The following is a 27,950-nucleotide window of genomic DNA, read 5'->3' as shown; positions in this document are numbered from 1 at the left end:
ATTAAATACACCCTAATAAATAAAACTTCTAACCATTTCTCTCAGTATCTCAGATTTAACACTGTTTGGCATGACAATGGGTTTCAAAAGAGAATAGAAAGAGAATTCCAAGGAGGCTCATCCCAGAATCTTCCCTAAGGCAGTAACCTACATCCTCCAGGGTCCGATGGGCCATCGGAATTTCCCAGTAAATCCTGGCTTAAGGAGAAAGAGGAAAAGTGTACAAAATATAAAAATATAATATAAAGAGAAAGGTGTGGTCGCAATCACACGCTAACAGCAATGACGAGGCAAATTAGTGAATAACTGTGTCCGTGAGTAACGTGTGTCCATCTTCATACCTCCTGATGGATTTCCAGCACAGCAGAAGACTTCCGGACTGTGGTCACGGTGTGCAGCCTAGACGGAGGAGGGGGAAAACGCAATTGAAAGTGGGTATATTTATATATCTCATAGATACGCATGTATATCATGTTAACCTTGAGCACCATGAAGATTATACGCTCAAGACTTGAATTAAGAGATAGACAGGGAGAGTATAGCTCAGTGGTAGAGCGCGTGTTTAGGAGGCACAAGGTCCTGCATTCAATCCCCAGTACCTCCACTAAGAAAATAAAGATGCTGGTTTGATTTTATTTTTTTTAAAAAAGAGATGGAAAAATAATAATTTAGTTTAGAATATTCAAAGTTGGGGCAAGGGTATAGCTCAGACAGTAGAGTGTCTGCCTAGTATGCCCAAGGTCCTGGGTTCAATCCCCAGTACTTCCACTTAAATAAATAAACCTAATTTCCTCCTTACCGCAAAATAAAATAAATAAAATGAGTTAAAATTAAATAAAGATTAATTAATTAATTAAACAGAATATTCGAAGTCAAGAAATCCCTTGGGCAGAGCTTTCCAAAAATAAGCCACTAGTTTATGAAGCATTTCCTGTGAGTTTCTTATCCTCTAGGACGAAATTCACCGCACACCTACCTACCACTCAGGTGGGCTCACCCACTGAAAGAATGCTCTTTGGAAAGACAGCATTTAAACTAAGGTGGTCAAGGAGGCTCGACTACAAGCAATGCCAGAATTTGGGGCTTTGTTCTTCTTTGTTCTCTACTTTTACTAAAGTTCTAGGGGCATGGAATGTGGTCCTTCTCTATGCACCCCCGGTATTTTTGAGCATTTCTATTCCCCTCCCACCCCAAGACTGGCCTCGCATCTGAAGTCACTGGGGGTGGGTGGCCTCACCAGTTGCTGGGTAGGTGGGTGAGAGGCGTATGACTCCATGAGCCCCCGTGTCAGTGTTTCCCTTTCCCAGACTCTGGGTCACTGGCTGTCAAAAATGACCAAGTGGGAGAATCATCTGGGAGGGAGAACCAGCCAAATCACTGAAGCTCAGGTCCCATCCAGACCGATTCAATCCAAGTTCCTGCAGCTGGGGTCCAGGTAGCAGTTTTTTTTTTTTCCAATTTCCCTGGGTGTGTCTAACACACAGCCAGGGTGCAAAAACATTGCTCACAAAATACGGGAGGCTACATCTGGATAATGTAGCCTAGCAAGTAATAACATTTCAAAAAGCATTCTTGGCCATGTTGCTTTTCCTTCAGTTCATCAGTTTCTACCAAAATTTCAGGGGACTCAATTCAGAGGAAAAAAAAAAAAAAGCAGTGAGTTAACTTTTAGTGAACCATGACAATTACTCAAAATTTACTTCCACGATCTCATAGTCAACACATTAGCTTTTTGATTTGAATTCAAAATATTCCCCAAGAGGACTTCCCATTATAAGTAAATACAGTTGAGAGCTCAGAAAAAGAAAGATAAGGATAAAATTAATCTGGTTTAATTCAGTTGAATTGCTCTGGTGGTACGTTAACCCCTCTGAACTGGCTTCCTGTCACTTGACCTCACTCTGTAAGCTTCTACGTGACCCATTGTCTTAGCTTCTAAATAACAACAAAGACAAATAAAATTCTTTTGGGCAGTTTGTTTGTCTTCTTGGGAAAGCTTAACAAAAACAAAAGCAAAAACCACGTCTGGTGGCCTCTTCACAGCCTTCTGACTCTCCTCCGAAGCAGATCCTGCTAAAATCTGCCAGCTCCTCACATCTCTTCAGCGTGATTTCCCTGAAGATGCTTCGATGTCCAGAATCCAAGGCATCCAGCCTGCTTCAGCACTACTGCCTGCTTTTCCCACCAGAAGCTGAAACTCTGGGGTCGGGAATTGGCCCTGGTCCTCCAGCAAGGCAACTGCTGTATTTCAGATAAACGGCTAAGAGGAGTAGGTGAACCGAATTCTCTCTTGCCTGGCTGATCTTTCCAAAGGTTTGCGGCCCGAGGTCTCTTTCTTCTACATAAATGTCTCTCTTTGCATCGCTAAGTGTTGAATACTGACGTGCTAGTCACACCTGTGAGCGACTAAACAGAACCCAGAGTCAGTCTCAAGCAAAATTATAAGGGAAGTGGAATTTGCCTTCGGCCTTTCCTGTCCAATTCTGCCCTCCTTCGGATGAAAAAGTGCCCCCACCATCTTCTCCCACAACTGCTGTACTGAAAGTATTCTTTCTACCTGCATTCATGTTACAGTATTAATAGCTGACAAGGGCAAAGTGTTTCACGTCCAAAATAGATGCATTTTAGTATCTGAATTTATATTCAACTCAACAAAGCACGTAATAACCACCAACAAGTTGGGGAAGAAAAAACACTAAACTGTTGTCACCTAGCCCCCTTTACATGGGCATTTTGTGTAATTATTACAGCTTATTAAGCATATTATTTAATAATAATTACTTATTATTATTTTACTGTTTATTTTTATTATTTATTATATTATTTATTGTTTGTAATTATTATAAATTATGTAATAAAATTATATTATATATTATTATATTATTTATAATTATGTTAATAAAATAATTAATAAGTTTATAAGGCTTATTAAGACAGGCATTGCTATGAGCTCATCCCAGCCCTAGGCTCTAAGTAGTTCATTTTCCCAAAGATAAAGAACTACTGTAAATAGCAAAGTTGTTCTTAAACACTTGCCTTCTACCTCGAAACTGTTTCTCCCCCCTGGAACCATAGCACCACTGACAACACTACCTTTCATTTGTGCCTTTTTAAATCTTTTTTCTTTGATGCCCTACCTACATGCTGAGGACACATAAAGGTCCAAAGACCTGTCACTTGCTCAACTTGCTCAAGCAGAGTGAGAGAACAAGGTGAAAACCCACATCTTGTAGTCACTTCTACCTTTCTCCTCCGTTCCCTACTTACTCAAAGAAAATAGTATGTGCAACCATCGAGCTTAAGAACTAAGGGGCCTCCCCAGCACCTCTCGCTGCCGACCAGGGATGCGGTGCCTGTTTCACATTCACCAAGGCTGGCCCTGAGTGGGCACACAAAACGACCAATCGTCTAGTCTTTCACCCTCGGACTTTGGGGTCTTTAGGAAAAATGGTGCTGGATCCCCAGACTTGTTCATCGTGTAACAGAAGATGTAAAATAGGACATCAAAATCTCAAAACGTCAGGGAAGGGAGTATAAAAACGTAGATCTTTTTATATTGTGTTTGAACTTGGATGACTATCGGTTTAAAGCAAGTAGACATAGGGGTCTTGAATTTTGAAGCCAAACAGACCCTCACCTTACTTGAACCTCAGTTTCCTCATCTGACAGAGAGAAGGAATCATATGGGTCTGTTGTGAAAATAAAATAAAGAACTTGGCAGAAAGTAAAAAGTCATTTCCCTGATTCCCCTGCCTTGGCCCATCCACATCTTGTACTTTAAGCTAATAGTAGAAATGTTCTCAAAGAAGAGAATCTTTTCTGCTGTGAAAGCTTAATTTTGGCTCAACGCTACGTAGCGCAGTAGCACCGGAGTGAAATGGATTTGCTTCCACGTACGTAAGAGTGATACAAGGCGGCTGCTCAGATCGGCGTGGTTCCATAAGTTAGCTGCTCTACAGTTAAAAACAAAACCACTTTTCTCACCCTTTCCACCTGTGGTCCAATTCCTTCGTACCTGATTACTTGATTTGGGGAATTTTAATGAAGAGAAAATAAAGTCCTTCTAGTGCTAACACTCAGTGATGACCTCTGGCTCTAAGAAGGCAGCACAGCCTAGTGGCTTGAACCCCAGGGGATTTAGAAACAGAGAAGGTGTCATCCACTTCCAGTTTCTGAAATTGTACCTGAAGTCTTCCAAAGATTTCTTCTTGGTTGCTTTCAAACCACCAGTTTGGCAACAGGCAAATTTGTAATCGATGACCTGGTAAATGATGGGGTTGTACATCGCTGCTGACTTCGCCAGGAGGGTTGGCACCACGGAGAGCTGGATGGGGATGGAGTCTGGCCTCCCAAAAGCTGACCACACCGAAACCACGGCGTAGGGAATCCAGGCGATCAGGAAACCAGCGCAAATCAGCATGGCCACCTGGGGAGGGAAGGTGACAAGAGAACAAAATCAAGACACCCGGAGGAAATGATGGGGAGGGGACAAAGATGGTAGCCTGTTTACACCCAAGAAAGTCTATTGGCTTTTCATGTATCTTGCCAATCAGAATCATTTCTTACGGACTTCTGAGATGTTCAGAAGTTATAAGGATTCTTTATCATTTACCGCAGCCTGTGCGTTCTCCACTCTAGGATTTGAATGCACACAAAGACCCAAGGTTTAACCCCACAAAAGCTGTCCAGTTATGCCTACATTGAGCAGGAAATCACACTAAAAAGACATCTGTGCTCCTGAAACTTCCCGACTTCTCAACCCACATTCACTTACAAGCTAGATGGAGACTATGTTCACCTTGATGAAATTTTTAATCACTCATATTTGCCTCAGGAAACTTAGAAACTCTGCCCTTGTTTGAAATTCTAATAGGAATCTTCTTCAGATCTTTCTATTAAATGTTATTTCTTGGGGCTCAAGTTTTTCTCAAGTTTGAGGCTCAGGGAGTAGAAATTCACTGGCTACAAAAGAAAAGAGAGTGATCGAGCTTGAACCAAAATGGCACAGCGGTATCAAATGAGGTTTTTCCAGAAAGTGCTTTTCTCACTCAGAAAATTATATTTACCTTCGGAGCCTCTTAACTTCCAGACCACAGACTGGTTAGAGATGGTGTTTAAAGCACCCTGACTAGTGTCTCACCGCCTTTAGGAATGTAGTTCTAATTTGTACCCGTGACTCTCTGTCTGACCCTGGAGATTGTCCCACTTTAATTCAGCACATCTTTTTTTAGCAAGTGCTTTGTGTAAGACACTGTGTGAGTGCAGCTGGGGACGCCAGCACACCTCTGTGCCTGGGTTGTCACCCTCCAGAACACAAACACCTACAGCACAAAGCTGAACGGGGTTTAAGTGCCAGTCGGAGGAGGACAAAACTACTCGCGATGGAGCCAAGTAAGAACGGTTTCATGAGGAACGTGGCATGTAACCCGCACGTTGGCAAGTGGAAGTAAAGGCATCCTGGCGACACCAGCAGGAACCAAGGCGCAGACAGGTCTGTGTGAGGTTGTACAGCAAGCAGCATGTCACTCTGGAGTATAAGAAAGCAGCAAAGAGAAACGAAGCTGGAAAGACAGCCAACATCCATGTCCTTGGGGTTCTGCGCAACGTCCTACTGAGCCTGCACTTCACTCCACGTGCCTGGAGGCATTAGTGGAATTCTGAGCAGGAGACGTGGGAGAGCTGTGTTTAGGAAGATTGACCCGTAAACTAAAATGCAACGGGAAGAAATAGGAAGCCAGGGGAGGAGATAGCTCAGGGGCAGAGTGCCTGCCTAGCATGCAGGAGGTCCTGGGTTCAACCCCCAGTACCTCCACTTAAGCAATAAGTAAATAGACAAACCTCATTACCTCCTCCCCTAGAAAAATAAATAAAATAAAAAAGAAATAGGAGGGTGAAAGGTCATTGTTTATTCACACAGTCAACAGAGACCGGCAAAGGAAGTCCAAGGTGTGGGTTTTGTCTTACCCCAGTTGAGAGACACTGCGCTAACTTCAAAGAATCCTTCTGCTGTAATCTGCAAGAATATTCTTTCCCTAAGATAAATAATGAAACGGTGGTCAAGTTTGCCCTCTGTGTGGTGGAATTCTGGTGGTGTGTGTTTGTGTTTCTTTTCCTCTTCCCAGTACCTCTTCCACCTTAGTGTCACCTTCGTCCCTTCTGGTTTTGGAGTTGGCATCGCAGGAATCACAGGACCCAAGTCTGACCAGAAGACTGCGCGCCCCTGGCTGCAATCGTAGGAACAGGGATGGACACATGACCAGAAAGAGCATAGTCAGACCCACCTTTGGGATTTTATAAGGCAGTCTGAGGAAAAGTCAGCGTTCCTTTTACCTTTGAGTTCCCTCAAATCCTGGGAGGAGGAAAGGATGGAGGTCTCTGAGGCCAGGCCACCACTTCCTCTTTCCCCCACCCCCTTGCTGAAGAAGCAAAGTGACAATTCCCAACATCCAGGTCAGAGCAAGCTGGCGTGGAGAATCAGGGATGAGAAACGGGACATCAAATGTTTTATTAATAATAGTTCAAGCAATGATATTTGTGCCTGCCTTTTTGTTTTTGAAATCCAGCTGGAGAAGTTTTTCTTATAATGAAGTCATTTGTATGCATGTGCATTTCAAGGTGCTGTAGTGGGAGCAGGGCTCTTGTGTGCAGGAAGTGGTCCGTGCCCTCGGTCTACCTGACGAGTGGAATGGCCTGCCAGTAGGGTGTCCTCGCCCTGAGAACCCCACATTTGTGTGCTGTGTCCAAAAGGAAGCATGGGGAATCTACCTGAAAGTCTCAGGTTCAAAATTTCTACCCCAGAAGTCCAAGGCTCATTTCTAAATATTAACTGCAGAAAAAAAAAAAAAACCAAAAAAAACAGTATCCATTTTGCAAATAGAGAATCTCAGTCCCAAAGTGATGAAGCAAATGAACCCAGACACCCTGCACATCCTGCAGCCCCCGCGCTAGAGTCCTGAGCCAAAATGCTCACCTGTGCTCAGCAGTTATCAGCGAGGCGGGCGCACACATGCAGCTCTCCCGTTTGCTTGCCTTTCCATCTTTCTGCAGAAGCTTACCCAGGAGAAATGGTGTCAGGGTTTGGTCTGTGTGACTTCTGGTTATAAATGGAATGGATGCCCCAAAGCTCTCAGGGAGGGTCTTTTTTTTTTTTTTTTCCCTAAATCCCCAAACAATAACTATATAAATAAAGCCTGCCCTAGCAGGTGTCTGGGAACTTCACACAGCTCCATCCTGTCTCCTTTGGTGAGACGTAAGATGACTTCACAGTGTCTCCAAAGCTGTTTTCTGTGCTGCTGCCAAAGGCATTGACAAGAAACAGATTAGCACTTAGTCGTAATATTTCCCCATTTTACGTATTTGCTGTTTTTAATGGGCGTGGGCAACGGGGAAGAGGAAGGACTTAAAACATGTGCATCCTGTTATCCTTTTTTAAAAAGACACAGGAGACTTAAATACACCGTGGTTTTTAAACACATCGCAAATGAATCGGTGTGCTTTCTCTGAGGTTAGAGTAAAGCCAAATGCTTCAAGCTGAATGACTAGAATCAAGTTTAAAGCAGAAAGAGAGATAAAAGCTTAGCTCTAAGAGCATTGCATAGTGTTACTTATATTTTTGAAGTGAATACAAAGTTAATATGAGGCACAATCGTTTTCTACAAGCTTCTCATGTTCAAATATACTCCACATATCATATTAAGTATTCAAATAATTTTAAGAGAGATTGCAAAAATTTGCAAACCTTTCTTGTTACACCCAGTGATCCCAGAACTTTCTACTCAACTTGGAGCACATTTAATCTTCCCATCAGTCTGTTCCTTACTTCCCACATTTCTGAGTTTCCTCTTTTCTATTTTCCAAAATCTCTCTCCCAGACATCTTTAAACCAGTTCTAACACAGGCACTTATTCCTGTCAATTTCTTCTAAGTTGTTTATTTTTTAAGTGCTTCACTTTTGTCACTGCCTTTTGGTTCACTGGAAAGGGAGCAAAAACCTCCAACTCTTAAATTAGACAGGTTTTGTGGGAGGAAATTCACAGAATACATGTTTTAGCTTCTACAAAAGAATCACACATCTGCAACCCAGTTGATTTTAAATATATCTTGCTGCAGCTACAAACCAAAGGATATCGGTATGTTCCAGCTCCAGTTCAAGCTGGCATCAAGTGTCACATAAGCAATATTGCCCACATGGATCCATTCCAGGGAATTAACCAATGGAAGCAAAAATAGAATAGAGTCGAAAGTAAATTCTCCAAGTTATACAAGGCTCTGCCTCTTGACCTGATACGTCTGAACCATTACAGCAGAAAATGCGTCCAAGAAGGGAAGTCCTGTCCTGTCTGTGTGCCGAGGCCACGTGGGAGAGCAGAAGTCTGACGTGGAGACACTCCAGGACTTGGATTCCAATTATGGTTCAGCTCCACTGACCAGTGTGAGGGAGACAGAATCCCTGCCTCTCTGAGACCTGCCACTTCAGTTCCTCGCACCAGGCTCCTTTGCCCGGACAGAAGTAAGACTGTAGCCAACGTTGGAAGCTGCGTGCTGGCCTTGGATAATGAAATACATGAGGAGAGGGCTTGATGTGGGAGTGAAGGCTTACAATGAGGGCCAGAGACGTGGAATAAATTCTCCACCAACCATAAGACTGAATCACACTCCAGAACCAGCTAGACTGCTGATAACAGAGATATTTCAGTGGCTGGGATGAGATAAGGTCACGGGAAGAGAGCTCACCACATCTGCGCAGTGAGAGATGGGGCAGGGAGAGGGTCCCCGCCTGCTTCCAGGAAGCGCACAGGTGGCAGGAGCCCAGGCAGAGCAGATTTGCTTTTCCTATCTTGGCTCGAGCCAGCAGGTATATGGATCTGTTCCCAACCAGAGGGGAGAACGGTATTAATGGATGACAGTGCAACAATAAATGGCAGTTACGAGACCACTACCATCCACGTGTGGGCAGCTGTCACTGAGTGAGACCCTCAGGGCAAGGGGGAGATGGGGGGGTCGGACAACCGTGACCCACCTTCCTCAGCCCTCAGTTCCCTCATTTATATCAAGCAGGGGTGGTGATATTTAGCTTTCACATCACCTTTAAGAAACTAAGTAATTCGACAACTCCAAACACGTCTAGTCTGAGTTCCTTCCTTCCCTCTATTTTATCAGCAGAACAACAACAAAGGCCAACTGTCTCAGACCCACCTTCAGGCACCGAGAAAGAAAACACTTCGGAGGGCTTTGGTGCCTCTGCCGTGTCAGCCTGGGCTGCGATCCAACTAGAAAACATTAGTTCATACTTTAAAAAGAAATTAGAAGTAGAAGAAAAAGAAGAATTCTGCGCTTCCCAGTTGCAAGTTTCTCAAATCTTAAAATACCCCTACTCCATAAACAAGTGAGAGCTGTGACTGGAGGGGAGGTTGTAAATTAGATCATGTCACTTTCTCCATCTGTGTTTTGGGGTTTTGGTCTAAAGCTGAACGCAGTATTGCCTGACTAGGCGGTGGCTGGCTTACAGAATAGAACATAGACGTTTATAAGTACCTAGCTCAACCAAACAAGGGAGATATCACATTATTCACTACAGATGAACTAAGCCTTCAAGGTGGGGAGGTTGCTGCTCAGACGGCAACGAGTGCCCAGTCCAGAGGCCGGGTGGTTTTGGTGATAAAAGCTTTAAACAACCCCACCACGCTAGCCATTTTCATACAGCCTTGGAGTTTTAGAAGGTAGTGCAGATATCACTTAATTCCTTTCCCCCATCTCCTTTCGCACATAAAGCCCAAAGAGATTATGTGATTCTCCCAAGGCGAGTCACTCAAGATTCTGAACCGCAAGCAACAGAAATGGACTTTCGCTGAGTGAGACAGAAAAGGAAGATACTGGATAAGATACAGCATCACTGGGAACGCTCAGTTTAGAACTGGGGCCAAGCAGACAGAAATGATACCTAAAACCATGACTTCAACCGGTTCTGATACAGAAACCACGGCTTCTATAGCAGTGTCCTCTGAAGCAGTCTCCACCGGGTGCCCCTAGTTCCTGAGACAGGCAGTTATGGCTGGAACCTAGGGTCAAAACTTCACTCTAGCTGCAAGGGAATCTTGGAAAATTAATAACTGATCTTTGTGCATCTTTTAAATTAAGAAGCCATCTTTGCACAGACGCATTGTTCCTCCCCCGCTACTCCCCAGCAAGACACAGGACGTTGACAGTTTCTCAACGTGGACATTTCAGACCTGGAAAGGCTTTCAATCATTGGCAGCCAAAATAACTAACAAATGTCGGCTATGTGAGATTTCTCAGTGAGCTAGTGGCAAAACTGAGCCTGACCCCTTCTTTGAAATTCTTTCCATCAACAAATATATCTGTATATGTTTGAGGCATCGTTTTGGGTCCTCAGGACACAGAGTGAGCAGAAAGACATGGTTGCTACCCCCAGGGGCCTTACTGACAAGTAGTAAAGGCAGGCAATGAACAAATAATCCCAAAAATAAGTATGCAATTGTAATTAATTATAAATTGGGACAGGTTCTAAGAGGGAAATGAAAAAGCAGCAATGAAACGCTTAAACAGGAGGACTCAGATTCAATTTGGAGAATGCTTCTCTGGGAAGTAAGAGTTAAGCTAAAAACAACGAAGATGAACCAGAGGAAAGGAATTAATCAATTGATTAAAAAAAGACGAAAAGAATACAGTTCAGCTTTCCCAGCAACTACACTTAGAGTCCATGTGGGGGTTCTCTGATCTGAATCCTCAATGGTGAATATGGTTCAATGAGCAATAAGGGGGAGGAGTCATTTGAAGGAAGCAGAGGCTTACATTTATGAGTTTTAAAAAGACTTCACAGTCAGTATAAACGAACAAAGCAAAACAAAATAAAAGGGACAGAGGCACTCGAGCGGGGGAGGGGAGTCAAGGAACTGATTAACACCGATCAAATGCATTAGGTTAACGTAGTGTCTTCTGTTAGGTGTCGTACCAGCAATGCTGGTTAAGCAACTAGCAGGTGACAGGAGGTGGCAGCCACGCAAACAGCACTTGCCCTCACCCAGCTACTGTCTTGCACAGAAGAGCCACAAAGATGTGTCATTCAGAAAAGTGGATGCACCACGCGCTCTGATGGCCCACAGCAGAGGGACTTCAACCAGCCAGGAGGGCTCAGGAAGGCGTCCTCAAAGAAGAGAAATTTAAAGAAACCCAGGGGTCCACGGGGTCTGCCTGGAACACCATAAGTGATGTCTGTGTGTTAAATGAATAAATATGAAGTACCCGTGTGCACAGCATAATAATATCTGGAAGAATTAATTGATGCTTTGAGTATTTCCTTCCTGTGACTCTGCCTTTCCCCTCATTAGAGCAGCAGCAAGAGGCACTGCAACGGGATGAAGGTTTTTACAAGCAGAAAACGCCCCGAGAAGTAAGCCATTCGTCTCTCAGCTTCTGAGCTTCAAAACAGAAATTCAAAACTTTCAAGAGAGGAAATTGTTGAGAGAAAGGGTCTCAAGCGTGACAAAAATGACCTTGAGTATCTGCCGCCACAGACCTGCAGGACTCGGGCATTAAGTGCACTGTGTGGACAATTTCCAGGAATGTACGTGGCTACACGGGCCAGGTGTCCCACCCCAAGATGGGTGGAGGGCTTACTGCCCAACGGCGAAGGAGGACAACAGAGGAAGTGGAAGCTGACCTTGTGAAGGTGTCCTGAAGGTACGGCCCTGGACTGAGCGCAGGGGCCAGGGATGGGGTCGGGGAGAAACAGACCCTCAATGCACTTGGGGATATGAGAGCAGAAAGCCTGTGCCTCACTTCCCAGGGTCCTGCCCGCCTCCCAACATCCACCTGAAGGGCTGTGGTCCAACGATGGAGGAGTAGCTGGAATTGCTGATAAGCCTTAAGAGGCTGAAACAAGAATGAAAAGTGACCCACGACAACCCACGCCTGAGGCCAGAGGGAAACTTAGCTCTCTCAGCAACACCAAGGCCAATAAATGACAGCAACCAAACCAGGAGCCCCCACCCACGGGCCCCGTGGAGTCACGAACACCTCCCTGGAACTTACACAGAGTCTAGGAAGGGGAGGAAACCCTGATTCAACTGAATTTATCTTGATTGTGTAATGCTGGTAGTTTCACCAGGTCACATGCAGGCTTAAAGATGAGATGAACCCGAGTCATAAGAACACAGAAATGGAGTTGTCTTCTTCTTCTTCTTCTTCTTTATTTTTTTTGTTTCTTTGGGTTTTTTTTTTTTTTTTCTTTTGCACACTCCGCAATTTCTGTAGTCTGTGAAATTTCAGCCTGCTATAAAAGTCTAACAATACCATTTTTTTTCATTAATTAGAAGGAAATTACAATGTGGAGAAAGGTTTATAGATGGAACGTTGATTTTTAAGTTGACAAGGCCAGGCTGGCAAAAAGTAGGCCCAGATTATAATCCACCCAGAAATAAATAGAGCACAAAAAAAAAAAAAAAAAAAAAGAATGATTTTGATTTCAGAATCCCAGGAGATGCCCTTTAAATAATAAGCTTTTGGACCAGGCCATTCTGCGATCCGAAGCACCAAGTGAATGAACCAACTGCTGACCCTGAGAGGGAGCGGGGTGGAAGACCCGGCTTCTAAGACCATGAAAAGGCCCAGCGAAGGGTTTTCTACTTATTTTTACCCAGTACAGAAAAGCAAGATCAAAATTAAATTGTAATTGAAAACAGTTTAAATTGAGTACAGAAGGGGCCGCCATGGAAAGTTGTGTTTATTTTTCGACGTGGGTTGAATTTTGGCTTAAATTTTTGGCATAAATGTGAATAATTAGAAATCTTGTCTGTTCAGGTTATTTTCATATAGGTTTTATATCTGCAAATGAAATACAAACATCTAGTACAGACATTACATATGGCATAGTGTTATTGAAAGCATAGATTAGAAGATCTGTGTACAATAAAGTCATGCACATGCACGCCTACACTTTCCATTTAGCACCTCTTTGGTTAATCTGGTCTACGTGAGCCGGACTCTGGTCTGCGCAGTGCAGGTCAAGGAGAACGGTACCACAAGTCAAACGGTGGGAGGGGGAGGGCACAGCTCAGCGGCAGAGCACGCATGCGCGCTAGCACGCCCAAGGTCCTGGGTTCAATCCCCAGTACCTCCTCTAAAAATAAAGACATAAATAAACCTAATTACCTAGCCCCCCCCCCCCAAATTAAACGGTGTGAGCTGAGCTTCCACGCGGACGCATGATGTGCTTCAGAAGCTCTGACCAACAAGCTGCCTGTCCTCAAGAACACACAGAGAACCGGATGCGAGGGTGTCGGCAAAAGCCGGCTGTGAGCGGGCTGAGTTGAGCAATTCAACCAGCAGCAGAGAGGATGACGAGTAAAGGCTCAGAGGAACGGGAGAAGGGCCTCCCCGGTAGGAAGACGCAGACTCACTGCGCAAGACCATCCACGTGTCTCCAGGCCAGGAGCACTGGGGATGGGAAAGAGGCCGGAGACGTCCTATAACATCCCGGCAGCTTCCTGGTTTGCCAAACGGCAGAGCTGCAAGGTCAGCAAACATCCACGCACCTGCGTCCCAGACACCGCGGGGTTCCGCGGGCCCCCGTCCAGGAGCTGCGGGAAAGGAACGCTGCTATCTCTGTTGCGTTCACCCAGTTCCCACAATAGCACTGGGTACAGAACGGAATTTGGATTCAGTTTCAGCTACAGTGAACTTGGATTGATTTATTTGGATTAGTCTTTTTTAATCACAGGGAAGAGTTAAAAGAAGAGCTGGAAGTGAAGAACTTAATTCATGATCCTGCATTTTATGGAAATGTTTTCCCTACTTTACAGCCAATTGTAGATCTGCTCTATTTTTAGGTTATCGGCACAGATTTAAAGAAATGAAAAATTCTCTCGAACTTCCTCCTACTCAGATGTGGAGTTTAGAGAGTAAAGGCGAACAAGAACCACGCAGAACCTTTAGCTCACGCTGTGCAGCCAGGCGGTCCCTGTGCAACGTCAAAAGATCTGAAATTTGGAGAGAAAAATAATACTAGGATGCGGGTGGGCAGGGTACAGTTCAAGTGGTAGAGCACATGCTTAGCATGCATGAGGTCCTGGGTTCAGTCCCCAGCACTGCCTCTGAAAATAATAAATAAACCTAACACCCCCCTCAAAATAAAATAATAATTAAATAATGAATTAAATATATATTTAAAAAATACCAGGACAAAGGTCCTGACTTAATTAGGAAGCCGCCTTTGGTCTGGAGGGAACCGGGTTACTCCAGGTCCCTGAGGCCAGTGGTCTCTGGAGAAAGCTGTGAGGACACTTGAAGTTTGGTGAGTAAGGGGCCACAGGATAGACGGGGATACCAGAAGAATGATTAGAACGTCAATCTACATTTATTTTTATCTTTAAAATGTAAGATAGAAACAGACAGGAAAGGCAACTATCATATGCTATCACTTATATATGGAACCTAAAAAATTGGCACAAATGAATTTCTTTATAAAACAGAAACAGACTCACAGACATAGAAAACAAATTTATGGTTACCGGGGTCGGGAAGAGTGGGAAAGGGTAAAGTAGGAGTTTGGGATTTGCAGATATTAACTACTGTATATAAAACAGATAAACAACAAGGTCCTACTGTACAGCACAGAGAACTATATTCAATATCTTGTTAATACCCTATAATGACAAAGAATAAGAAAAATAATATATATGTGTAACTGAATCACCATGCTGTACACCAGAAACTAACACAATGTTGTAAGTCAACTGTAATTCAATTAAAAAAATACATATATAAGATAGAAACTAGGGTGTGCTAATATTAAAAACACAGTGATGGCATTACATGTCATTTATATTGAGGGTATGAGCTGAAAAGTATTTTTTCAATATAAGGGTGGGACACCATGAAAGTGTACAGACCACTGCCTTAGACCTTACCAGAATTCCTAAAAGTTATAAAAGAAAGAAGGAACTGCGGTTTCTTTAACATCGTCCGTGCATCAGTCAACAGGATAGCGTGTTTCAGCTCATTGAATCCCCACCGCCACCCAGTGAGGCAGACGCCACTATTCCTGCTACACAGGTGAGGAAATAGATCCAAAGAAGTTAAGTGGCTCACTCTGGGTCACAAACCCGGCAAGTGCCAGTGATGGAATCCAAACCCTCGTCTGTTTTCAGGTTGTCCGCCCTCACCCTGAGACCCTAATATCGAAGAAGCGGCCAGCGCTGAGACTAGCACTTTCCAAAGGGGCTTGGGACTCGGTGCTGCAGAAACTGCTCTCGTGTTAAGGAAACCAGGTGCGGTGCGCTCTCACTCTGTAAACAAGGAATGTCTCTAACCGTGCCCACCAAAGTCCAGGCAAAACAGTAAATACTGTGAGGCATTTTACGAATCATTAAGATGCTGCTCTTATTAGTGAAATAATTTTTAAGCACCAATAATATCCTATTCAACAGAGAGAATAAGCCCCCAGTAGACCCACTGTACAAATTTGGTGGCTCTTAGAAGTAGTGTGTGTATGTGTGTGTGTGTGTGTGTGTAAATAAGGGACTGAGAGACAGAGGAAGGAGGTACTGCAAAGGTTTAAATAAATGATAACAGAGTTCAGAAGGACAGAAACAGTGGACATTCTAAGTTCTCCAAGTCCTACATCCCCCCCCTTCACCCTGTGACGTCGTAAGTGATTAGAAAACATCTCTAAATCGTCCCTCTTGCACTTACCTTGGTCAGTTTCATTTCCAGCACGTGGCTGCTGTGGATCCGACTGTCAAAATGAGCCACCTCTTTGGAGGAGGACTTAACCTTGGCAATGATCTTCACGTAGGAGAACACGATCACCGCCGTTGGCAGGAGGAGGCAGAAGAAGAGGATGTTCAGGATGAAGATCTGGCCCCCCACCGAGGCCTGGGCCAGCCACCAGTCCAGGGTGCAGGAGGTTCCGAAGGGCTCCGGCGCGTAGTCCCCCAGACCTACCAAGGGCATGGTGGTCCAGAAGGAGGCATAGGCCCAGATGACGGCCAGGCAGATGTAGGCGTGCTTTCTTTTCAGCCAGACCCCTGGAGGTGGAAGAAGAGCATTACCAGGATGTAATCTGCCCGACACCCGGATACCTCCCCTTGACACGTCAAATTCCACATCCAAAGAGTTATTCCACGGGCTTCTGGGAGAAGTGGTCAGTAACCGAAGCCGGAGGGAGTGGGGGTGGAGGGAAAAGCGTTCCACTGGGGCCTTTTTCCAAGAGAATAAAACTGGAAGTGATTCCACAGGGAGGGTTTTCTCTGGCATCTGGGAGCCTTGGGATGGGGAAGTGACAGAAGCTGGGGAAAGGTGGCAGTAAAGAGATGAGACGGTGCTGAAGACAGTGGAGGATCTTGGGAAGCACTGGGAATGACCTTCGAGATCCTATCCAGTGCAAGAGGCCGACTGGTAGACTACAAAGATGGAGCTCAAAAAAAAAAAGAAAAAAAGCACGTATTAAGGGTTCATCTAAGGTAGAGTCTTTGGAGGAGGTGAGAAATGATAAGGCATTGCCTGGGTCTTTAATAAACCCTTCTTCCTAAAAGCTCCCACGTCCCTCACCTCACCTTCTTCCTAAGCACTGGTGGGGTGCAGGCTGATGCCAGGGTTGTGACTGTGTGGTGTGATCTTAGAGGGGTCGACTCTGCTGGCCGAGAGCAGATTTTGAATCTTCAAACATTGTTAACAGAACAATCACACTCACACAGCCATAGTGGTAGAGGTGGAGAATCTAGCTCGCCTGTATCACGTTCTGCAAAAGTAATTCTGTGCAAATATTCTCAGTAAAACAAAACAAAAAAAATGAGCTCTGTTTTCCAGCACTAGTTTCCATTAGCCAAAAGCAAGTTCCAAGAGGAGGAAACAGAGCGGCCATCTAAGGAAAGCTGGAAAGCACGAGCAATAATTTTCCAAAGCTCAGTACAACCACTGACAGGTCAGCCGGGTCTGGGGCTCCTGCCTACATGGGAAGTTACCTCCCCATCCCGCTTGCTGCCCGAAACCGGAAGGGCCAGAGACATGGCTCCTAACTGCCTGGGTTTGGGGTAGCAGAGAAGAAATAGCAAAACTTATTTAATAAAAGCCAAGTGATTTCTTCAGCACAGACTTAAGGCCTGCCTCTGCTTAGGGTCACATGAGGTCTGGGAGGTCAGAAGGGCCTAATCTTTCTCATTTCCAGCCTTTGACCCACTTCACGTAAGCTTTCCGGACATCAGTGATCTTAGCAGTAAAATGGAGGAAATAAAAATATATTGCTTACAGATTTTGATAAGGATGAGAAGAAGAAATGCCAGGCCTCCTTTAGAAACTTTGAAATGCTCCATGGACGCAAATATTTACTCCCCTGTTTGTCTCAACTAATGCTCACGAGAAATACCACCGATGGATTCTTTTGTCTCTATGTTTTCAAATGCATGGCAGTTTGTATCATGAAATGCAAATTTCAGGAGCCCACCAGAGAGGGGGGTAGCAATCTTGTAGCCACAATAGCTGTCGGCTTTGGGTCATCCATTAGGGCGGATAACACCCTGGCACGGATAGTCACGTGTATGCATGGACACGTGCGTAGGCGTGCACGCGCGTAAGCATTCATGGTCAGGGTTACTTGGTGAGGTGCTTTATACTTACATTCGAGTGTGGTGAAAGGCTGTCAAGTACAGGAGGGAGCAGATTAGTAGATTGGTTCTGTGTTGCTCCAGAAGTCAGAACTAGGACCAATGGGTGGAGGTTACTGGGAGGCAGTTTTGTCTCAATATAAGGAATAACATTGTAACAATGAGAGCAGACCAATCAGAGAACGGGCTGCCTTGTGCAGTAGTAAGCTCCCCGTCACTGGTCACTGGAATTATTCTCAAGAAGAGGCCAAGTGGCTGTCCGGCAGGGATGCCTTAAAACAGTTGATCACATTACATGGAGAGAAGGGCTACCTGCTGCCCCCAAGTGGCCTTCTAATTCCAACATTCCAAGACACTGTGTGGAGGGTTTACCAGTGGGACAAATCCAATGACAAAACCAGACCATTGAGAATCAACCTTAGAAGAAGCTGAAAAATATAAACAGTTCCCCTATGGAGCTGTGCCCTGCCATGATTCAGGGAGTGGCAGTACCATCTCTTTAATTGATGCAAAGCCTAAAGTTAAGAAAATATTTAAAAAGCAGAGATATAGAGGTTTAGTATTCCTCAAATATTCCCTAGAAATTAAACTTCTTGCTTTTTCGTCTATAAAGCTATAGATATATTTAAAATCTATTTGATAGGATCAAAAATAAGTTTACAGAAAAAAATTGACTCTGAAATCATCCAGGATATGTATAATTATATTTTTGTATTTTATTGGAATCTTTGATTTAAGCTCTTTCTATTTGCAAGTTTTAAACTGTTTAGAAAAGAGATGCAATTTTTTTTTAAAAAAACTGAGCACTGAAAAAAAAAAGCGCCCTAAATGGTGAAGACATCAGGCCATGGCCCTACCCCTTGACACCCCCCCTCAACATTTTTTCTTTTAATTTAGGACTGTAGACTTTTAAAATATAAAGAAAAATTCCACCCCATTGAGAGTGCCAAATCAACCTGATCTTTCCCATTTCAGGATGTGTCCTCATGGTCACACCCACCTGGCTGATTGAGATTGATGTACAAAACAATGCAATGGGAACCAGTATTAGTCCCTGGTCGTCGCTGGTTCTCAATAATAAACTTAAGAGTGCAAACGCTTCTCTTTTGTATTCAGTAAATTCCCAGAACTCCAAGAAGCCGAAGTACTAAACGTTATCTTTCACATGTGGAACGGTCTAATCATGAAAACAAAACAAAACAGAAAACCTTTAGCCTCTGAACTTGGCTGTTGCGGGCTCACCCCTCACCAGTTCTCTTAACCACTCAGCTTTCTACGTTCCCACACACAAAGAGAATGTTGGGTGGTACTTCTGTACGGGTGTCCTTGCCTCAGGCACGGCTCTCTAACCTGGGGGAGAATTCCTCATCTCTGCAGTTACAGGGAGACTGTGCGCCAAAGGAGAATCAGAAACATCCTTCTCTAGAATTATACTTACTACGTGGGGAAACAGCTAAGACATCTTAGACCTAACATCCTTTCAACGCATTTGATTTCTTCTGTTGCAAGGCAGAACACAGTAAGAGCTTGCACACTTTATACAAAGAAATGGTACTTTTAAAACCATCATAGCCAAGCACCAGACATTCCCATAAAAGTAGTATTAAAAGAAACCTACACCGATAGCAGTTCAAATCTGTAAACCTGTGTTAGAACAAGATAGGCTACAAATAGAAAAGCTCCTGGTCTCTGAGGTTAGTCTTTGTTTATTCCCTATGGGTAAAACATGGACCGCTCTGACAAGCCACCTAGATTTGACTATCAGGGAATAGAAACCTTCCTACTTACCATACGACAAATAGCAGATTTTCAGGTATCGGTCCAGGCTGACCGCAGTCATAGTGATAAGACTTCCACAGCCAAAGAAAAATCCAGCCCACCCGTACCAGCGGCAGCCAATCCAGCCAAACATCCAGCGGTGACAGAAGCAAGAGATGATGGTGAAGGGTTTGCCTACGACTAGAGCACCAAGCAGTTTGTCAAGGAGAGTTCCCTCCAGTGCAGACTTACCCGCCTACCTCGACCTGCTGTTGAGTTTTCCGATTCAGACAAGACAGAGCTGTTTTAGTAACTGTTACGTCCAATGTGTTTACCACCAGAACCAAATCTCTGAGATTTAAACTATTTGTTCCTTGTCTTCATTCGTGTTTGTTTTGTTTGTTTATTTTCTAGAAAGTATTCTTTTTTATTATATAACCTTTTTATTTATAATATAAATATTCAGTTATTACTATATGTTATTTATTTATGTATTCTGATGTTTAAGTATTTTTACTTCAAAATTTAGTTTGAGTTTTTAGCTGATAATTTAGTGATTTCATAAATATATTTCTATTTCCTAATGAAAGTCTTAACCCATAGTAACAATGAGATTTTTTGCCAAACCCTTAATCACACAATCTCTTCTAGAAAGTACTCTACATTAATTCACACCCTGCACCTTCCTCATTCAGCCTCCCTTGAAGGGAATGGCTGAGGAAGGTCTCCAAATTCTCTGTCTGATCTAACTACTGAAAGAGGGTTCTCCAGCCTTAATACCTTAGAAAAACCAAGTAACTGATATTTGCAGCCTGCAGGTGCCGGCCCGCCCCACCCCTCCCAGGCGTGCCCCTCCCTTGGTATATTCTTAGTTCAGTCAGTTAACACAATTTACTGGGCACCTTTGTGAGCAAGGCAGACATCTCTAGTTGTCTGGGCAGCTAGTTCATACTCCCACCAGCTGGACTGAGCACCCTCATATCCGAGCGTCCTAGTCCTACTGGGGCTAACCCATTGTCAGAGAGGAAACCCGGTGGAAAAGAACTGGTCTTTATTCAACCAATAATTACCCAGTGCCCATTATGTGTCAAGGACAAAGTGGAGATTGAGATCAACAGGTTTTTTTGTGAACAGATAGAGGAAACAATAGAAACACACAATCTGAAACATAAGATGGGATATGACGTCATGTTGGGTAGTGAGGAGTGCAGGGAAGGAAAATGAAGCTGAGGATGGAGACAGACAGAAGTGGTTGTGTTCTGAAAGGAGATCAGGGAAGACCTCTCTGAGAATGTGGCATTTAGATGCTAAATCAGTGGTGGAAGATTCAAGCCAATAAAAGGAAAGTATTCCAAGCAGAGGCGAGAGCAAACTCCGAGCTTGAGATAATTGTCTGCTGGCTGGGTGCTAAAGGCAGCAAAAGAGACAATGGAAAGTGGCTCATACTAACTGCTAGATATAAAACAGATAAACAACAAGTTTCCACTGTGTAGCACGGGGAACTATATTCAATATCTTGTAGTAACCTAAAATGAAAAAGAATATGAAAAGGAATATATGCATGTACATGTATGACTGAAATATTATGCTGTACATCAGAAACACACAACACAGTAAACTGATTATACTTCAATTTTTTTGTGAGTGGGGAAAACAACAACAACAACAATAGAGACAGTGACTCAGATGGAGTGAATTCGTGTCTGTTGTGCCTTGGATCCATGAGCAAAATGTATTTTAAACTCCTTCTGGAGTGGAGGTTTGATGAACCTGTGGGATGTCAACTAGAACATCTGGGATCTCAAAGGGTTTCGACAGACATTCTGGAATGTTTAGGTGGAATGGTTTCAAACCCGGCTGCACTTTCAAATCACAAGAAGAGTCGTTTTGTTTTGCTTTATTTTAAATCCCAATGCCCAGGGCTCCAACCCTCAAATAGTCTGATTTAATTTATCTGGAGTAAACACTTAGCCATCAGAATATATATATATATTAGCTCCCTGGGTAATTCTAACACATATACACAATTAAAAGCCATTGATATTTAAACAACAAATATTAGTTATAGAGGTGAAATATGTCTGGTCTGTCGGTTGTGTTTCTTCTAGGTGCTTATCATGGAATATAGTTAACCAAGAAAAGAATTTTAAAGACACTTAAAAAAATGTAAGGTTTATTGGAAGGGAAAAAGTGTCCTTAAGAGATATTCAGAGTTGGAGAAATGATCTGAGTTAATCAGAGAAAACTAACCTACAGAAGAAAATGCCTTCTGGTGAATTACTCTAAAGACATATGCAGAGTAATGAGGTGGTATATCAATTCTAGAGCAGACTCGCTTGGTCGAAAGCATTTTCAATGTATCCGACCAATTAAGGACATTTTTATTCAAACCGAGTCTAATCCAGCCTTCAGCAGGGGTGGTGAAGGATGTGGCTGAAATGGCAGGTTTTATTCAAGCATTTCACGTGCAGTACCAGAGAGGACCGCCAGGGGGAAGCAGGGAGAGCTGACCGGGAGCGCCAGCATTCACGTTGCGACACCGCCATCGCGTGGCAATACCAAGAATGGCAGTCATTTTTGCAGCCTCGCAAATTCCCCGGGGTTCGTCTTGACGATTTTTACAGCAAAGGGCTTGAGATGTCATGCTCCTCTGAATGTGCATGTGTATTTCCCAGAAGAGCTCATGATATTTAAGCCTGTCCATGCTGAGTAAAGTCTTCCCTAATAACCAAGATCATCTGAACTCAGTAAGAGGGCAACACATCTACTGCTGTGTGACAAATGGACAAATAGTGACGCAAAGGGTGTCACAAAGTAGACACTTACTATTGAGCCTTGTTTTTAGGGATGGGCAGTGGCAGAAAAATGCACTCATGAAGAAAGAAACAAGTATCAGGAACATTTTTAAAGAGATACTTTAGATGGGAAACTGCTAAGAGGTTTCCAGCGGGAAGAGAGGTTGGTATATGCTGTTCAAACACAATCTCCCCAGTTTCGATAATTTAACACCATAGGCTAAGTAGCGGAAAATGGGGATCCAAACACATATGTGAGTGTATCTAGGCAACCCTGGAATTTTATACATAAAAACAAAGGGAGGTGACTTACCCCAAAATCATTCCTATTTGTAAAAATGAATTACAGGTAAAGAGAAATTTTATTCCAGATCTTCCTTGCTGGATTATCAGAGAGGCCAGAGAAGCAAGAAATAAGCCAGTGGTTCAAAACTGTGGTTGCACAGTAAACTTCCCTGGAAATTCTAATGTTAAATAACCTGATACCCAGGTAACATTCTCAAACAATTAAATCAAAACTTCACGGTATGAAGCCCAGCTATGGGTTGGTTTTTTTGGTTTTTTTTTTTTCAATTTCCCCAAGTAACGTCTTTGTGCAGACAAGTTCAAGAACCACTGAACTAGCAGCTTCCTTTACTTGTAATCAGTCCCTAAGCCACAATTAAATATGTCATTAGAAGGGCAGCCCTTCCCCCCTCCTATACTCACCTCTCAGACCCATCATTTACCCTGAAGACCTTATCCCCTCAATGTTTGTCTTAACAGATTTCCTTAAGGGTAGGAGGGATATAATAGAGCTCAAAACAGTGACCTAGTTGTGGTATATTTATACAATGGAATACCACTCAGCCATAAAAAAGAATAAAATAATGCCATTTGCAGCAACAGGGATGGACCTAGAGATCGTCATTCTAAGTGAAGTAAGCCAGAAAGAGAAAGAAAAATACCATATGATACCACTCATATGTGGAATCTAAAGGGGGAAAAAAAGGACACTATGAACTCATTGACAAAACAGAAACAGACTCACAGACACAGTAAACAATCCTATGGTTACCGGGGAAAGGGGGTGGGAAGGGGTACATTTGGGAGTTTGAGATTTACAAATGTTAGGCAGTATATATAAAAATAGATTTTTTTTTTAAAGTTTCTTCTGTATAGCACATGAGCTATGTTCAATATCTTGCAACAACCTTTAATGAAAAATATATGGAAAGGAAGGTATGTATGTATATGCATGACTGGGACATTGTGCTGTACAGCAGAAATTGACACATTGTAATTGACTATATTTCAATAAAATAAAAATAACAATTTAAAAAACAGTGACCTAGAGGCTGCCTGTAGGTTCTGTTTTCTGAATCACTCAGCCCACTACACGTGGAACTGTCTAAAGTATCAAGTGTCATTTTACATTGAATCCTCAGCATCTCACGGTGCAGGAACATGGAAAGGACTCAATATATGTTTAATGGATAATCTCTTTAGCCAGACAACACTCTACTGACTTACCACAAACTCTGTAAAGATGATTTGTGAAGTGAGGAACAAAAGGAGATAGGGAGGGGGCGTGATCTGCGAGCCAGGGAGGACCTTAGAATGGGGCGTTCAAACCCCCAAAGAAGAAACAGCATGGTTGTGTTACCTGAAATCCCCAGATCACAGACTGCTAAATTGATAGTCATGATTTCCGCAGGTCTCAGCTTCTTTTTTCGTCTAGAAGACATATAAAGGACATACCCATTTCCAAGTGTGGACAGAATCCCTACAAGGAAAAATATAAATTCCCATCTTTAAAACCAGAAATTAGCATTCCCTCAGATCTGAAACACTTCTCAATTTCAAACATGGACACCATAGATTTAGAGGGTAGTGAGAGGACTCTAAATAAAAATCTAAGTTAAGAAGATGAAATAAAAAGCAGGAGTTGTGAGTGACAGGCGAGGGATGGGTTGCCTCCAAATGGATAGGAGTCAGGGATCATCCAACTGAACTTACCCAGAAAAAGGAACCACTGATTTCCCAGTGAAGCTCCGGAGGGTGTGGGAAGCCCTGGTCGGTTCTTGTACTGGCCCCTGGATGGAGCATCTCCTTAGCCATTTTTATGGATTATTGGCTTTATAGAACTCCTTCCCTCTGATAAAAGGGTTAACCTCTTGGCTATTGACAAAGTCTGAAGACGAAACCAATGAGGTGCTTTCACTATCACTGTGGACTCCTGAGAGGGGACCAGCGTTCAGGAGAGGCAGAGGCCAGAGTAGGCTGGCATGACCCCCTGCACGGACACGGTCAACACCTGGAGACACATCCCAGGACTCTTGCATCCTGGGACACACGGATGCTGGGTGTCTGCGGCTGCTTCTGGACTAGGTACCGAGGGGAAGTGGGTGGCAATTGATAATATGGGCTCTCCCCTCCCACCAAAGGGAGAGAACGTAGCCGTCAACCCTCCAGCATACCAACAAAAGGAATAAATGTGTCCCCACTTTTTTATATCCTTTTATTAATGACTGATGGCCTCTGGCATTACAAAGATACTGTTCACAAGCTCTTACAAACCCAGTTTACATCCAAAAAGACCCAATCCCTACTGACTTTATTTAAGAAAAGAATACACCTACTTCCATAGCTTAACATGTAGAGTAGATTTCTTCAGGAAGTCTTGCTTCATAGTGTAGCTGTGTATAAATGAGAATCTGGTACAGCTGCCTTTAGTAGTAAGGAATAAGGAGAGTATTAACAGGAGAAACCCAGAGTTTTCTGCTTTAACTTCTACTTCTCCACCACAATTCATTTGGGGTGCCAAGCGGGGGGGGGGGGGGGGGATTGTGTGTTTCAGCTGACGGTATGAAACCACCAGAAACTAGCTGCATTGTGCTCTTAGGAACTTCTGAATCCCTGGGGTCAGCGCTGCCTGATGGTCCATTAAAACCTCTTTAGCTTTGTTAAGACAGGAGAGAAAAGAAAAAAAAAAAGAGGAGACTGTGGAGATTCTAGAGAAAACCAACTAAAAAGAAACCCACGCCTCATTAAAGGAAACCGGCGAGCAAGGCACACTAGGAAATTCAAATGTGAAGACATGGCTTGAACAATTGCAAACACGTGCCTCCTATTTCGTATCCAAAAAGATTAGAAACAGCGACTACGCGTATGCATTTGATTCACAAAGCTCTTTAAAACACCCTTCTCGGTTGAGAATATTGATTACGTTATTTCCCCTTTCTTAGATTATCTTTACTAATAAGGCTTCACCCAGCGCCCAAAGTTTATCCAAAAATAGCCTGTTTTCTATAAGTTGCATGTAGATTATTCCCACAGGCAGTCTTCCCTGTAGGGGAGTGTCAGGAAAAGGCAAACTTATTTTTAATGATGCATAAAGGAAATCAAGAAGAAGGTAAAAGCTTAAGTGAGGGGGTCATTTTTTTTGATGATCAAGATCCTAAATCCTTCTATGAATGCAAAAAAAAAAAAATGTACATCTCTTATATAGACCATTAATAAACGAAGTGTTATTGCCAAAGTGTAGAGGATGGAAATGGATCTCTAATTTATTTCTCCTCTATTCCAAACTCATACTGTCTTCTCATCTTCCAGTTTCCCCCCAAGACTTTTAGTATTTCACAAAGCTCACCAAGAATGTCATTCCACTCTGGTTCCTTAGAAGAAATCGGGGCATATCCCCGCACCTGTCCTGGGAGGGGGTGAAACCAGACAATACAGCACCAAGCACCAGACGGGGTCTAGGATGAGTTCAGCTCCTCCGGCTGACCCTGGCCTCACCCTGAACGCCCGTCTGGCTCCACTCCCTGACTCTCTGAGTCATCTGATGCTTCCTTTGCTCAGCGGCTTCCTGGACCTCTTTTTCTGGCTTGCTCTCAGAGCTCCGCTTTGCATATGATCATCGATTTTCCTTCCACCTCCATTTCCGCACCAGGTGAGAAATTCCCCTGACTGCCCACCCAGCCCAGTTGCCTCTCCCCTTCCCACCCGGGGTGGGGAATGAAAGAATCACCCTCCCTACGTTGTGTCCCCTGGAGAAATCTGTCAGGTTAAAGGTGCTACTCTTTAATTCATTCCTTGCAAAACTGATGAGGACAAAATCAATTTATAAGATGTCTGTTTCTCTCTCTTTTCCAATAATTGAAAAGTGCTTATGTTGACTGAAAATGCCATGCAGATTTTACTACCAGATGGTCCCTGTGCGGACAGAGGCTAGTTCGCCCATTTTCCTCGCTGCTGTGTTTCCAACCACTCAAACAGGAGCAAAGAATGGGCACTCGAAATATATTTGTGTTTGAAAGGGCATGAAGGTCCATCTATAAGAATGCAAATTTAAATCAGTACAACAATAACCCTAACAAAGCCATGGATCCCAGGGCGTCCCTTCACAGTGGAATTTCTGACTCAGTGTTAAGCACTGACCATCGAGGGGGCTCCAGACTTTCTAATGAATTTGGCTAATTTCAGGAGGTTAAATGAAAGTCTTAGCCAGCGATGAGTAGATGAGAGAGAGTGAGGGAGGAGAAAGAGAGAAGGAGAGGAGAAAGAGAAAGCTTGACCCAACATCTGAAAAGACTAAAGGCAGGTAAACCTCAAGACGTAACCCATCTGCACACTGGTTGCCCAAATTTAAAACAACGGTTGTGAATTTAAGAAAAGTACTGTGGTTGACTCTAATTGCTTAGACTAGTGCTGTCCAATAGAAACGTCATATAATACAAACCAGAAATGTGAGCCACATACGGGTCTAACCTTTTTCTAGTAGCCATACTAAACACAGAAAAAATATTATCATGTTACTTGTGGTAATACATTTATTTAACCTAATGTGTCCAAAATGTTACAGGTTCAACATGTAGTCAGTTGTTTCAAATTATCAATGAGCTATGTCACATTATTTGTTCTAGTCCTATGTCTTCAGTATCTATTTACACGACATACAGCACATGGCCATTTGGAAAAGTCACAATTCAAGCGCTCGGGACGCACACGCGGCCACCACGTGGACTAGCAGAGCCTGGAAGCAGACGTACCACTCTGTGGATTAGGCACAAAAACGTTTGCCCCTTGACTAGCTTCCGTGTATTATTAATACACTCTTTTTTCAACTCTCACCAAAACCACTCTGTGATGTTTTTGTGGTGCAGCTTGACTTGAGCGGAAGTAAACTCGGTGCTCACTTGGCTCCGCCCGGGGACGCGGTTCCCCGCGTCGTGAAAAGCAGAGGCTGAATCAGATGAGGTCTAAGGCCCATTCTGAGCCTACGCTCTGATCATTATGTCAAAAGCATTTTTCGAAACGTAAAAGCAGTCCATTTAATAAAACGATCGTTGTCATTCATTTTTGTTATTCAGAAGACAGACCTACTACTACACAAGCAACCAAAACGAAACATAGTCTCAAGAGAAATTGTCTTGCGGTAAAACGTCTGTGGATGATGCAGGGGATGTGAATCCCTAACAACAAAGCGAACAGAGTCGTTTCTGAGAGATGCGGACGCGCTCCGGAACGCCACCCCCTCCCCGTCCCACCTGGTCTCCCCCTCGGCTCAGAACGCCCACCTCAGTGCGGGCATCTTTGTGGAAAATCAACATGGCATGAATTTTCTAGATGCAGGCTTCGCATGGGAAAATGAAGGACACTTACCAATTATTGTTAAGTAAAAGCCAGCCACTAAGTCCGCTTCCCAGGAAAGTTTGGAAGCAAACGGGTCCCCATCCCGAAGGTGGCGCGGCCGACGCTCGTCCGGGGGCGGGGCCGTGTGGTTCAGCGCCAT

The 27,950-nt window shown here is 43.6% G+C and overlaps 1 protein-coding gene across 1 annotated transcript; it reads right to left on the bottom strand.

Annotated features, from left to right (window-relative positions):
- Nucleotides 1-84: 84 nt before the first annotated feature.
- On the bottom strand, nucleotides 85-27,950 carry OPN5 (opsin 5). The gene is made up of 6 exons (XM_010973859.2): nucleotides 27,821-27,950; nucleotides 23,820-23,939; nucleotides 19,410-19,580; nucleotides 15,712-16,046; nucleotides 4,185-4,426; nucleotides 85-399 (listed from the first exon to the last, which is right to left on the bottom strand). The coding sequence occupies exons 1-6, from the start codon at nucleotides 27,948-27,950 to the stop codon at nucleotides 336-338; spliced, it is 1,062 nt and encodes a 353-aa protein (XP_010972161.1). The 3' UTR covers nucleotides 85-335.

This window comes from Camelus bactrianus, chromosome 20 (assembly GCF_048773025.1).
Source record: "Camelus bactrianus isolate YW-2024 breed Bactrian camel chromosome 20, ASM4877302v1, whole genome shotgun sequence".
Lineage (NCBI taxonomy): Eukaryota > Metazoa > Chordata > Mammalia > Artiodactyla > Camelidae > Camelus > Camelus bactrianus.
Note: the sequence above shows the minus strand (reverse complement) of the source record. Positions and strands in the feature narration are given on the sequence as shown.